Raw genomic sequence first — 14,696 nt, 5'->3', positions numbered from 1 at the left:
TGAATGGCAGCAGACTCCTTCCTCTGCCCAGAAAACTTCAGGAGTCCTTGTTCAGTATAGTGCAGAGCACTGAACTGTTCTTCACTTCATGGGGACACCACCCACCCTGCAGGCTGGACGCACAGGAGGACACGTCCAGGGCTGCACCACCAGGAGTCCCTGACGCCCCCCTCCACACCCACCCATCTCTCAGGGGCTGTGGAATGAATTCAGTTCATGGAGGGCTGCAGAAGAAAGCCTCTGAGAATCAGGGCTGCTGGATTCTGCCGATGACCTGACCAGCCTGTATGACTTCCAGGATGCTCTCTGTGTGGATACCCCGTCTATGCCCGAGACTGTTCTATGGCCGCCCATTACAAGTCACCTCATGTCCTGCCATAGTCTTGTTCCTCATGGGGCACCTTAAAATCTCCCCTCCAACCTGAGGCTTCAGTCTTGTCCTTGCCTTTATCACGAGGGGGAGACTTTCTGGTCCTACTCTCGTGCTCAGGAAAGAGTTAACAGCCAGCTTCACTGATCTCCCTGAGGTGGAGACCAGGAGACAGCTAATTGTCAGGTATGGGCTCTGAATCAGGCAGGTCACACAGACTTGTAAAACTTCTGGCAAAATATACATAACATAAAATTTACCGTTTCAACCATTTTTAAGTGTACAACTCAGTAGCATTAAGTTCACTCACATGATTGTGCAACCATCATCACCGTCCATCTCCTCCACCTGAAACTCTGTACCCACTGAACCCTAACTCCCCATTCCACTCTCCCAGTCCCTGGCAACCACCCTTCTACTTTGTGTCTCTATGAACTTGACTACTCTGAATACCTCCTATGAAAGTGAAAGTGAAAGTCGCTCAGTCGTGTCTGACTCTTTGTGACCCCACGGAGTATACAGTCCATGGAATTCTCCAGGCCAGAATACTGGAGATACAGCCTTTCCCTTCTCCAGGGGATCTTCCCAACCCAGGGATTGAACCCAGGTCTCCCGCATTGCAGCTGGATTCTTTACCAGCTGAGCCACAAGGGAAGCCCAAGAATACTGGAGTGGACAGCCTATCCCTTCTGCAGCGGATCTTCCTGACCCAGGAATCAAACTGGGGTCTCCTGCTTTGCAGGCAGATTCTTTACCAACTGAGCTGTCAGGGGAGCCCATATCTCATACAGGTGGGATCATAGAGTATTTGTTCTTCTGTGACTAGTTTTTTTCACTTAGTAGAATGTTTTCAAGGTTCACCTGTGTTGTACCATGTGATAGAATTTCTTTCCTTTCAAGGCTGAATAATAGCCTGTTGTGTGTAAAGACCATATTATGTTTATCCATTCATCTCTCAGTGGACACTTGGGCTAGTGAAGCTTTGAACATGAGGGTATGAATATCTGTTGCAGCCCCTGCTTCCATCTTTGGGGTTCTATATGTAGAACACAGGAGTTTCTCATTTCCATTGAACTCATTCATTGATTTCTTGCAGACAGAAACTGCCTTTTACTGTTCCACGTTAGCCTGGGGCTATGTGAGATCCAGCTTCCTATCACTGTCCAGAGATCTCGTGTGGATCACTCTTTGTTTCCAGCCTCTCCCTACTTCTGGATTAGTTTCTCCCTGTTGGTTTTCCAGGTTTGGAAACATTCCCAGGGAAGCCACTGACTAACCTAAAGCAGGGTCTCCACCTTCTCAGGTGCCGGGATGGGCATGAATGGTCAGTGCTTTGAAGAAGATGGGGTCCTCTGGCTTCAGGCCGCCCTGGAGGTCAGGCCCCCAGGCCTTCTCTTTTATGACAATTTGAGTGCAGTCCGGGCCTTCAGATAAGGGGCTGCCCAGACACTGGTTACACACCAATCCTTTAAAGACACAGGGCAAACAGTAACCGCACACCTTGTTTTCCATCTATCCTTGCCTCCTAAACTCTAACCTATTGGGTTACAATTAAAATTTACTATCCGGTTTTATTCTCACAGACTTCAACTAAATTATCAAACCATCTGGTAAATAAAGGAGCTCTTGTTTCAGCGTGCCATTTGCTTAGGAGGTGGGGGCGGCAAGTTACAGAGGGGAATTGTTCTGGATACTTTTTACCAAGATACTTCACTTCCTTCTCCTCTTCATAAAATTGGGGAGAAAATGCCTACTTTCTGCCCCCGGACACTGTGCCAATGCATTAGGTACCTTGGATCAGTGAAAACAGCCAAGGGAGGAGAGGCAGGTAATAAAACTGCTGCTGTCTCAGTGCGTTCTGTGTGTGCCAAGCACTTTACATACATTATCTTATTTAATGTTCATAAAACATTATGACATAGGCACTCATATTCTCATTTTATAGATGAGGCAGTGGAGCCCAGAGGTGATGGAGCCTTCCTCCGCGTACGAGTCTGTTAGTCTCTCTGATTCCATATGCTTGCTGCTACGGGGATGCTCTTTCCCTGCAGGTCACTTTGCTGAATCTTCCTGCCCAGGGCCCTGGTCTTGTTGCCTGGAAGGAGCATGCAGCCAGGGCAGGGAGCCCAGAGCTGATCCTCCCCCTCCTCCCCCTCCTGCCCCGTGCTTGGCTCCCCTGTCCTTCTCCCATGGCACCTGAGCTCCCGGAGGCCTGGCAGGGGGAGACTTGGAGCTGGCTGTCAGTCACCTCCCCCAGGCCCAGGGGTAGGATACACTGGCCAAGGATGCAGAGGATGGCCAGGGACTAGGAGCCAAACAAGCTGGGGTTTGGCAATGCAGCCCTGCCCTCCACCAGCTGCCTGGCCTTGAGAAACCGCAGTGGCTTCCCTGAGAGGCGGCTATTAAAGGGGTCACGACTCACCCTCGCAAGGTCATGAGAGGGCTTTGTTTGACTGATGCGTGCAACGTGCCAGGACTGTCCTTTGCACAATGTAGGAGTCTGTGAGGTACCTCTCATCATCCTCGGGACAAATTAGAGAGATGCTGTTCTGAGGGGTCTGAAGGCGAGAGGAAGTAAAACGTGCACACGTGTGTGGGAGGGGCTCTCCCAGGGCGAGGGTCAGCAGGAGACAGTGGACAGATTGAGGCCCTGCCTGATGGCACAGTGAGGTGGCTGCGTCCCCCTTGCCCTTCCCTCAAGAGCCCCTGTGGAGTGTGGGACTCAAAGAGCCAGGCCGGAGGTAAGCTGGGGTTGGAGACCTTGGGGAACGAGAGGGTTGCCAGGAGGGGCTATGCCGAGAGCCAGGATGAGCCCCGGGGGGCCTTAGCCAGCACCACCCTGGCGAGTTCCTGTCTCTCCTGAGAACTGACCGGAGAGGCACCAGCCCTCCATGTACCAGCACAGCAGCAAAGGAAATACAAATGAACCCAATTTGGAAGCCCGCCTGTTCCCGACCTGCGTGAGCTTCTGATGCCAGGCAGCAGGAGTTCTGTGCGCGTGCTTCTCTGCAGAGTTCAGGGGTCAGGGCTTCCCCCACGGAAGGGACTGCATGATTCCTGGCTGACGATCGGAGGGGAGGGCCTGGGCCTGACTGGACTCTGCTTCAGCCAGCACCAAGCCCCGAGCCCAGAACACAGGGCGGCACCGTAAATGAGTGGCAGGAACTTTGCAGCTCTGTATCTGCCAGCATGGCAAATGGGGTTTCTCTGGCCGCCTCCATCCCCCCTCCCCAGTTTAATCTCTAGAGGGAAGCAAGATGCACTCAATAGCCGGACTGTGGTCATGCCGAGCGTTTTCACATGTCTCGTTCAGTGTTCTCAGAAGCCCTGGGTGGGGGAAGGACACCATGCTGCTGCCCACTTCGTGGCCCAGCTCTGACACTTTTCTGTCTTGGGATCTTGGAAAGTGTCTTATCCTCATGGGGCCCTGGGGTAATAAGGGCCCCTGGCTCATAAGCTGTTGTGTGGATTACATGGTCAGTATTTCTAAAGTATGAGGAACCATGCTTGGCATAGATAAGATCTGTATACGTATTAGCTGCGGTACCTTCTTGTCACTGATAAAGGAACTGAGTCTCCTAAGGGTTCCGCAATTCATAAGTGGCTGTGATGGAGTTAATGCAAGCTCGAGGAACACTGAAACTGTGTCCTTTACTGCTCCATACACAACACTCCTTCCCAAGGACCTGGCACATCTACCCTCCCCCGCCCCCGGGGGGTGGGGGACACATCCTTCAAGACAAGGCTTCGAAGGCACCTCCTATGGGTGCCCCCCGCCCCCAGTGCGTCCCTCCAGAGCAGAAGCTGTGCTTCATTTCTTAAATGAACTTTTTATTTTCATGGAAGCATACAGACAGAAGGCTTCCCTGGTGGCTCAGACAGAAAAGAATCTGCCTGCAATGCAGGAGACCTGGGTTCAATCCCTGGGTCGGGAAGATCCCCTGGAGAAGAGAATGGCTACCCATTCCAGTATTCTTGCCTGGAGAATTTCATGGACAAAAGAGCCTGGTGGGCTACAGTCCATAGGGTCGCTAAGAGTCAGACACGACTGAGTGACTAACACACACACACACACGTATGGACAGAGCAATGCACAAATGATCAGAACACAGCTCAGCGCATTTTCCCCAAGTGAACACAGCTGTCACGCAGCACACAGACTAAGAAGTAGAACTTTACAGTCTCCAAAAGATCCCCTGAGCCCCGTCCCAGTCACAGCCACCACCCAGAAAACCCTTTTTCTTCCATTGTTGAAGAATTGTAATGGTTTTTCTTTTTTTAAAATCTGGGTTTAAATGGCATTATGCTCTCTTTCCCACTTGACTTTTTTCTCTCAATATGTTTACAAGAGTCATTCCTGTTGTGAGTGGCAATAGGCCCTTCCTCCCTGTTGCCCTGAAGCACATCCTTGGGTAAATGTACGACAGTTCCTGGAGCTCTCTTACTGTTGCCTGACCTCTGGCCGTTTCTGATTTGGGGCATGACGCATGGAACCACCATGCCTGACCTCATGCAGCTCAGAGCTGCTGCTCCCATGCCTGGCTCAGTTGCTAGCTCATGTTGGCTGAGTGGATGGGACACCCTTGCACGGATCTCCCAAATGGACAGAAGATGCAGGCAGGAAGATAAAACCCTCCTCCTCCCCCTCCCCAGCATGGAGCAGGGTCTCAGAAGGAATTCCTAGGAAAACGACAAATGCTAGAGTTAGGCAGTGCCTGAGAGGCTCTTGGGCTTAAACTTCCCCTGTTTTCAAGTGAATGAACTCGGAGAAGTTCATTCATACAGAGAAGTACCCAAGCTTCCATGGCGTGAGGGTGTCAGAGTACCTGTGGGAGCCCAGAAGTCCTGACTCCGAGGCCACTGATCTGTCAACAGGAACCCCAGCATCAGAGATGGGTCAGCATTAGGTCAGCCGAAGGCCCAGGTTTGGTGATCCCCCAGCAGGGGAGCGGGGAACAGAAGCCCTGACCCCCTGGAGTCACCTGGCGTGACCTGGAGTCACCTGGAGCTGTGATGGTGGCCTCTGATGGCGAGGGGCCCCCTTCTCAACTCCATACTAATGATGACATTCTCCCTGTCTCTGGAGACAGTTACCTGACTCGTGGGCTGTGACACGGGTTAGGTAGGCACCTAGTATAGTGCCTGGCTCTAGATAAGGACTTGGTGGCATCAGCCACGTGACCTGTCATGAGTGAATGGGAAGTTGGGAGTCTCTACACTGTGCATGGCCAACCCCTTGGGGCATCCTTGGGGCTCAGCCCGCGTCACCCCGCTGTGGGAGGCAATCAAGACTCCCGCACCCCTGGGTCTCCCCCGCAGGTCCCAGGCTACCGGCAGGAGCGCGTGGAGAAAGGCCTGAAGCTCTTCGCTCAGCTCATCAACAACAAGGTGTTCCTGCTGTCCTTCATCCGCACGCTGGAGTCTCAGCGCAGCTTTTCCATGCGTGATCGCGGCAACGTGGCCTCGCTCATCATGACGGTGCTGCAGAGCAAGCTGGAGTACGCCACCGACGTGCTGAAGCAGCTGCTGGCCGACCTCATTGACAAGAACCTGGAGAGCAAGAACCACCCCAAGCTTCTGCTGAGGAGGTAGGATCATGGCCCTGGGGGCCCCAGCCAGCCCCACGCACCAGCCTGGCCCTTCTGCCCTCGGGAGGCCAGGGCGGATCTCCTAGGAGCAGCCAAGCCCAGCACCAACCTGGCCAGAGGCTGGGGTGGACCCATGCCCTCTTAGAAGAACTTGCCCCTTCTGTTGCCTGGGACTTACCCAAGCTCATCTTCTTGTCCCACAGTTTTTCTTCTGCCCCTCTCTTGACTTTCCATTCTCCTCCCTCTGCCCTTACACTCCCCTGATGGAGCCTCTCTACCAGAATTTTTCCCTTATGGATTGTTCAGAGGTCATTTTTCCATCCCCTCACATTTTCCATGACTGAACTTGAATTAGGAGAGCTACCCCAAGGCCTCTCTGGGCACCCACCTCACCATTTCAAGATGGCAGACTTCAGCCCCTTGTAATTCTCATTGCTGTCCAGGACCAGCAACAGAAGCTTGACCCAGAGCTTGGTGGAAATGCAGACCCTCAGGTCACCCACACCTACCGGATCAGAATCAGCATTTTAGTGAGGAACCTGGGGGATCTGAATGTGTATTAAAGTTCGAGAAGCACTGATCCAGTCCACTGTTGAGTTCCAGGTCTTTAGTGGTGACTTGCCTGATACAACACAGCTGGTATTCCCTGGCATCTGCTGTGGGTTCTGCCGGTTCCAGGTCCACCTCTTGAAACCGTGGTTTGCCGCATCCTTGGCACTGTTTAGAATCTTCATGGTCGTGTGTGTAGACATAACCATACGCTGTGGCTTTGCCTCGTAGGAAACAAAGACCCTCTGCCTCTGTCTGTTGTTATTCAGTCACTAAGTGGTATCCAACTCTTTTGTGACCCCATGGACTGTAGCCCACCAGGCTCCTCTGTCCATGAAATTTCTCAGACAAGAATATTGGAGTGGGTGGCCTTTATTTCTCCAAGGGATCTTCCTGACCCAGGGATCAACCCCGTGTCTCCTGTATTGGCAGGCAGATTCTTTGCCACTGAAGCACCAGGGGCTTCCATTCAAATTGTGCATGCACTTGAAGACCATTTCTCCTCCAGGTTATTATTCCATCGCTTTTAGCCTTTGCATAGATGAAGTTGAAACCTGCCCCAACCCCCACATCAAGCTATAACGTGCAGCCCTCTGCCTGGACTACCCCACTCATCACCTGCCTCTGCCTGGCCCGTGCCTTCCATCCTTGGTCTCTGAGTGGGTTCCCGCTCAGTCCAGTGGGTAGTCTTCGCTTTGTGAAGTGTTTACTTCTGGCTTTTTCCTGGTGCAGTGGGCATTTGCCAGGCACCACTCCAAAAATTTGCTCCATATAGGCACAATCATACAGCTTTAGAAGCAGCAAGGTAGATCATTTTGCTTTTTGTTTTAGTTTCACCATGCAGCCACCCACTGGCATAATTCTAGGGTTGCCACCGCCCGCCAGAACTCCCACCAACAACTTGCCTGTGAGGTCTCGCTCTGGATCCATGTGGTCTCCTGCTCTTGTCTTCCACTGGCTCTCTCCTAGATGCCCTCTCTCCCTCCTGCTTTCCTGCATCTCCTTTTCTTCTTCTTGTCCTTAGCCGCCCTCCTCCTTTCAACAGTTTTCCTTCTTCTCAGCTTCATTTAGTGCTGGCAGCTGTCCAACCACCTTGAGAGCTGACATGTTAGTATCTTCTGGCAACTGCCACTTTCAGCTCTATCCAGACACATCTGATGGATCGCCTTCTCTCTGGAACTGGCCGCACTTTTACTGCAAGTTTGAATGTAGTTTTTCTTTTAAGTGAATGCAGCCGAAAGTGTCTTTTAGTTGGTCATACTGCTGTGATGTTCTCACTTCCCAAAGTAAAAAAAAAAAAAAAAAAATTTAAAAAATGGGTTTGAGTAATAGCATAAAAGATGCAAATTAGACTCAAGAATTAAATCGCTATCATTGTAAATAAAATTCTAGAAAGGCTCCCAGGAGAAGTTCCAAAGTACATGGAAGCTTTTTAAATAGGATAATTTGGCTATCTATTGGAATGAGCTAAAATTCCAGCTCCCTGTTACTACCTACTCTGGGGGCCTTTAGCTTAGCGGATGGTCTCAATCTAGTCTATCTGGCCTTTTTCCATGACCCATGTGCCCTGTCACTTTCTTTTCCATCCCCAGCCAAATGAGTATCTCAGGGGTTCTTTTTTCTTTTCTTACTCTAAGGAACACACCTATCTTATAAATTTCTCTAAGATGATTGTCAGTGTGATAGCTATGAGCGATATGTGACTATTTCAATCTAAGTTAAAGTAAATAAAATAAAAAATTCCGCCTCTCCCCATTTCACGTCCTCTATGGCTGGTGGCTACCAGGTTGGACAACACAGAAAGTGCTCTTGGACAGTTGGAAATGATGCTCTAGCATATTCTCACAGAAACTCGCTGGGGAGCCTACACCCAGAAAGTTATCTCCCAGCTTGGTAGGCAAAGCTTATCTTATTAATTACCTTAATCATTATGATGTGTCTAGGAGTCCATGGAACTCAGGTATCCCTTCTTGTTGTTCATTTGCTCAGTCATGTCCAACTTTGCCATCATATGGACTGTAGTACACCAGACTTCCCTGTCCTTCACTATCTCCAGGAATTTGCTCAAACTCATGTTCACTGAGTTGATGACGCCATCCAACCATCTCATCCCATCGCCCCCCTTCACCTCCCGCTTTCAATCACTCCGAGCATCAGAGTCTTTTCCAATGAGTCGGCTCTTTGCATCAGGCGGCCAAAGTATTGGAGCTTCCAGATATCCCTTATGGTCTTAAGATTTCTCAAAACCTTAAGCAGCAAGATCCAAGTAGATTCGTCCTGCCCTCCTGCCCTTGAGGTCTGACCAGCTGCCTCTGTCTCTGTCTTGCTCTGTTGGGTCCCTCCGTGAATGCTGCCAGGACTGAATCGGTGGCTGAGAAGATGTTGACCAACTGGTTCACTTTCCTGCTCTACAAGTTCCTCAAGGTATGACTGGATGCGGGAGGGAATCTCTGGGCCTGCCTCAGCTTCCCCACCAGCCTGGGCACCAACCTGCAAGCTCCCAAGTTCCCAGATACCAGGACCTTGCTCCTAGAATCCCAACAAGAAATGGCATTTCCCTCATCATAGTCATGGAGGGAACAGGCTCCTGACCATCTCAGGAGGCAGAGCCCCACAGTCAGGCCTGGCTTGAGAGGCATGGTCCCCACTTTCTCCCAGATAAGGGGCGATGAGCTCTAAGAAGACCCTTGCGTCCCCATTTCAAGCTGAATACAGTTCACCCTTCTTTACCTCTTGCTCTCCTCCTGCCCTGGCCCCAGCTTCAGCCTTACTGATGCTGATGAGGGCTCTGGGCAGGTATCGAAGCATGTGTGGGGGCAGTTAAGCTGCAGATGTGACTGGGAGGCAGAAGAGCTGCTTGGCCTCCAATTACTGACTTGTAAGGAATTCACGCCACTGAGGACTGACCTTTGTCCCTTGATGGGGCAGCAGAGAAAGCAGGGTGCAGGGGGGACCTGGGAGAGGGACAGACGGGGCGTGGGGCCAGAAACATGAAGACAGGGCTCTAGAACAGAAGTGGGAAAGAGCAAGAGGGGGAGCAGGAGAGAATCAAGACAGAGAAGTGGGAAGCAGCCCCTTGGAGAGACAGAGGCCATGGGAGGCCAGGCTCTGCACATCTGGGGTCCTCCCAGCATGGCTCTCCTCCATGTACAGGAGTGTGCCGGGGAGCCCCTCTTCTCGCTGTTCTGTGCCATCAAGCAGCAGATGGAGAAGGGGCCCATTGATGCCATCACGGGCGAAGCCCGCTACTCTCTGAGTGAGGACAAGCTCATCCGCCAGCAGATTGACTACAAGACCCTGGTAAGCCAGCCTCCCGGCTCTTCTTTGTGACTCTGGTCCTGCCCTGGTCCTGTGCAGCCCCTGCCTGGCCCAGGGGATGCTGGGAATGCTGACAAGCCACCTCCCGGGTCCCCACTGCACAGGGCCAGCCTGGCCTTCCCCCTGTGCATGGCACCACCCCGACTTCCTCATCCCACCACACCAGGGGACCAGTGGCTCAGAACGTATCTGGGCAACAGCCAGAGACCAACATACTTCCAGGCTGGTACCCTGGATTGTGAGGTGATAATCCCTTGCTAAGAGCTGGCTGAGTGTGAGCCCAAGGAATGATGCTTTCTCAACAGTTTCTCCCAGTGGAGAACCCACACTTTGCAGATCAGTTCCAAACAGGTAGCAGGTTGATGATGAAGGAGGAGAAGCCAGAAATAGCTGCTCATGGTCCCGAAGCCCACACTTGCATGACTCAGGCTATAGGATGGGATGCTAGGCTGGTCTGTCGGTTTAAGGTATGTGTCCAGGGAACAGATGGATACCTGTATCCACCCTCAGTCAAGCTTACACTCCCTTTCCTGCTAGAAACAGTTGTCCCTACAAAGCTCAGCACTTAGGAGCACATGGTTTGGAACCAGGCAGACCTGGATTGGAGCCCTGATTCCTTCTGACCAGCTGGAGGATTTGGGTCATGACTCTTAAAAAAAAAAATCACTGAGTTTGGGGTTTTTAGCTGAAAAAATAAGTGAAAAGTTAAGTCACTCAGTCATGTTCAACTCTTTGTGACCCCATAGACTGTAGCCCACCAGGCTCCTCCATCCATGGGATTTTCTAGGCAAGAGTACTGGAGTGGGTTGCCATTTCCTAATAATAAAACAGGGATAATGGCACTATTTACCTCCCAGAGCTGTCCAGAAGATGGAGTGTGATCAGGTGTACAAAGCCCTGAGCCCAGGGTCAAGGTTCCCCACTGCTGGCTCATGTGAGTCCTGCTCCTCTTTCCCCCATGACTGTCTGCTGGTGCCCAGGCTTGGCTTTCCAGGCCAGGGAGCTGACTCTTGGACTTTTCTGGGAGAGAGCTCTGATCTCCCACCAGGCCTTCTCCAGGAAAGAGGAAAGAAGGTAGAAGAAGTGAGTGAAAGTAGCTCAGTCACATCCGACTCTTTGCGACCCCATGAACTATACAGTCCTTGGAATTCTCCAGGCCAGAATACTGGAGGGGGTAGCCTTTACCTTCTCCAGGGGATCTTCCCAACCCAGGGATCAAACCCAGATCTCCCGCATTACAGGTGGATCAGATCCGCCACAAGGGAAGCCCGGAGGGAGAAAATGAGATAAAAGATAGCCGTGGAGGGTGATACATGGAGGCAGCATAAGAATGGAGATGGAAGAGACAGAAATGGACAGAGAATGCTGTTCAGTCACTAAGTTGTGTCTAATTCTTTGTGACCCCATGGACTGCAATATACCAGGCTTCCCTGCCCTTCACTATATCCCAGAGTTTGCTCAAATTCATGTCCATTGAATCAGTGATGCCATCCAACCATCTTAACCTCTGTCGTTCCCTTTTCCTCTGCCCTCAATCTTTCCCAGCATCAGGGTCTTTTCCAATGAGTCACTTCTTCTCTTCAGGTGGCCAAAGTTTTGGAGCTTCAGAATCAGTTCTCCCAATGAGTTTTCAGGGTTGATTTCCTTTAGGATTGACTGGTTTTATCTCCTAACTGTCCAAGGGATTCTCAAGAGTCTTCTCCAGCACCACAATTCGAAAACATCAATTCTTTAGCGCTCAGTCTTCTTTATGGTCCAACTCTCACATCCAGTTGGACCATAAAGAAGGACAGAGAATAGATGAGTTTTAAATGCACTTATCAGGAGATGAGATACACAACAGCCTGAGGCAAGGCAGAACTGGGCAGAAGCCCTGAGCCAAGGATGAATCCCAGACCCCGAGGCCAGCTGGGGAGATCTCTCGGCCACTCTGAACGCAGCTGGTTCTGCTGGCTGGAAGTGCTGCAACCATGATGCACCTGTTCCACTCCATCCTCAGAGGGCCCTGGGGATCCCAACAGGCATCTCAGTGAATCTGCCAGGATTAGCTCAGTTGACAAGGCTTCGAGGCAGCCATGTCTGAGTGAAGGCCCAGCTTCCTTGCTGTCGTGGTGGGCTCCAGGGGAGAGTTAGAGTCTCTGATTAATATGAGAAAGGGAAAAGAGAAAAAAAAAAAAAAAACTTCCAAAAAGAGAGATGTGAATAGATTTCTTAATGAGCTAAAAAAACCTACTGTTGAAATGTCTGCTGCCTGGTCTCTCCCTCTCAGCTGCCTTTCTTCCCCATCTCATCAGCGGTTCCCCAATATTGAAGCCAACACAATGAGTTGTAATAACACTGTGCCCCCAAATTGCAGCATCCTTTATACCAGAGACCAAACTATTAGCACAACCAGCTTGGTTGCAGATGACTTGACTTCAAGAGATTGTGAGGAAATTGGAGTGGGTCAGGGAAGCGCAACCGCTGAGGTAGAAACACCTGGGGAAGAGGCACCGTGAGGGAAGGGGAAGGAAATTACAACTGCCTTGCCCAGAGGGAAAAAATGACTGCTAGGAGATTTAATAGCCACCCTCAGGCCTGTGAGAGGAAACCCCCTCCTGTGGAAGGAGGAGCAACCTGGTCATTGGTGAGGAGGGGTCAGGAAGAAAGTGTGTGAGCAGCGGACAGGGCTGACCTGAGAATTGAGATGAAGGGGTCAAATAAAGTCCAGGACATCCTAGAATTCAGCATGGCTGGAGGAGCCCAGGGCACTGTGGGCCAACTGGTGGTAACCTCGTGCTGGGCGGGAGTGAAACAGGTGCCGAGAGGCTCCGCAGGCGTCACTTGACAGTCAGATGCACCTCCTCTGTGCTGAGTGATGAATTAGATTGAACTTAGACTAGCATGCCTAGGACCCTGCTGCTGGGAGTGCCCAAGGGCCTAGCTGGGAGCGTGCTAGAGTACTGGGTGCTCACCTGGGGAGCCTGCCTGAAATCAGAGTCTTAGGCCCAGTCCTCCACCTCCCAAGTCAGAATCTGCATTTTAACAGAACCCTTTAGTAATGTGGGCTTCCCTGGTGGGTCAGATGGTAAAGAATCTGCCTGCAATGCAGGAGACCTGGGTTTGATCCCCGGGTCAGGAAGATCTCCTGGAGAAAGAAACAGCTACCAACTCCAGTATTCTGGCGTGAGGAATTCCATGGGCAGAAGAGCCTGGTGGGCTGCAGCCCATGGGGTTGCAAAGAGTCAAATACGACTGAGCAACTAACACTTTATAACCATTTTAGTGATCCTAGTCACAGGAATGTTTGAGAAGCAATGACCTAGCAGAACAAACCCCAGGCAGTTTGCTCTGAAATAGCCCAGAGGCATGGGCATGGGGAAGGGAACTTCTGGGGGAGCTGGGTCTTAGCCTGTGACTGGGAACTCTGTCCCTTGATGGGACCACTACTGCCTCTCCAGATGCCCTGAAGCACTCCACAAAGCTGTTTCCATGGGGCCACCATGAACTCCAGGGGCAAGCAGAAATGTTGAGATGGGGGCGGGAGGGGAGGCAAACTCAGGTGGCAGCCTCTGCCTCGTGATCTCGCAGCCCGGGTAAAGCTGTGATGTTGCCTGGGGAGATCAACTTCCCCCCTCCCAAGTGGCCCAGAGCACAGGAGCCCAGGGCAGCGCAGAGCAGCGCAGATGGCCAGGCTGTGCTTGACCACTGAGGAGCCCCGGAGAGGGGCCCAGAAGGCTCTTGGAAGGGAGTGGTTTGGAGAATGCACGCAGTGGGGGTACATGGTCCCGAGTTCCTTCCACCGTTGTTTTCAATTTAAGACATTTTGAGGGTGAGAGTTTGGTTTTATAGATTTAGGAGGTTGTCTTCTTCTTAATGGAATAAGCATGTTCTGGTTTGAGCTCACAGCAGTCTGGTCGCTAATGAAAGGCAGGCGTCCAGGGGCCAGAGCTCTGATTGCCGCCACATGGAGCAGGAGGGGGTGGGAGGAGGAAGGCCGTTGTCTGAATCTGCGAACCAGACAGGCAGTTGGGAAATGGTTGTGGGGTGGGGGGTGGTGATGCAGTGAAAGTTCTGAGGAGGAAGCGCAGAGAGGGCGCAGGGCGCAGGGTCAGGCAGAGGGTGCGGGAGCCCGGAATGGCAACTTGACAGCATCTGTGACCCACAACACCCAGCCCGACCAGCTCTAGTCCCCCCACCCACCCACCACCAAGGATTCCACAGTCTCACCATGTAGAGAGAGCCCACGCTGAGAACAACAAGAGACGCAAAGCTGTTAGAAATGGTCCAGAACATTTTAAAGGAAAAAGTATAGCTTGGTGATTTAGGCAGAGTCTTGACTTACCTGACTAGTTCCAAAAAGAGAACTTGAGGTCCTGAGCCAGAGTGGCCTCCGCCCCCAACTCCAGGTTTCAGGTTTGGGGCCAGGATGGGCTTGAGGGTGGCCTGAACCTACAGTTTTTAGAGGGCGTCTTTTTATTTTTTAAAGATCACATTAAGCTTCTTACAGATTCTCCAACCTCCAATCAGCCTGGAATCCACACAAAAATCCAATTATATGAAATCTTTGAAGAAAGGAGCCAGTTTCCCATTAGAGTGTGAGAGACAGAGTGACCAGAAAGACAGACTGACACATGGGAATGGGGCAGGGGTCTCAGAGGTGGGTGAGGGTCTGGGTGTACGTGGAGATGGTGCCTAGTGCATGTGTGTGAGACAGTGGGGCATGCAGTAGTGTCCATTCTCAGACACATTGCCCCTCGCTGCCTCCTCCTGCTCGGACAGCGCTCCCTTTGATAACTTAGGGTTTTAATGGAGTCTGTTGTGACGAGGAATTAAACACACAGCTCCTACTCTTGCAATGACACAGAAGCCATGGTACCTTCCTGTTGCTT

General features: G+C 51.6%; 1 protein-coding gene across 4 annotated transcripts in view; it reads left to right on the top strand.

The window, feature by feature from the left end:
* The window catches only part of PLXNA4 (plexin A4), a 469,014-nt gene that overhangs the window by 417,722 nt on the left and 36,596 nt on the right, over positions 1–14,696 (top strand). For all 4 annotated transcript variants that reach the window (XM_065938908.1, XM_065938911.1, XM_065938910.1 and 1 more), the window contains exons 22-24: positions 5,690–5,958; positions 8,865–8,931; positions 9,661–9,807. In XM_065938908.1, coding sequence (XP_065794980.1) covers positions 5,690–5,958; positions 8,865–8,931; positions 9,661–9,807 — 483 coding nt within the window. The remainder of the gene's footprint in view (positions 1–5,689; positions 5,959–8,864; positions 8,932–9,660; positions 9,808–14,696) is intronic.

Source organism: Muntiacus reevesi, chromosome 6 (assembly GCF_963930625.1).
Source record: "Muntiacus reevesi chromosome 6, mMunRee1.1, whole genome shotgun sequence".
NCBI classification, from domain to species: domain Eukaryota; kingdom Metazoa; phylum Chordata; class Mammalia; order Artiodactyla; family Cervidae; genus Muntiacus; species Muntiacus reevesi.
This window is presented reverse-complemented; position numbering and strand designations above follow the sequence as displayed.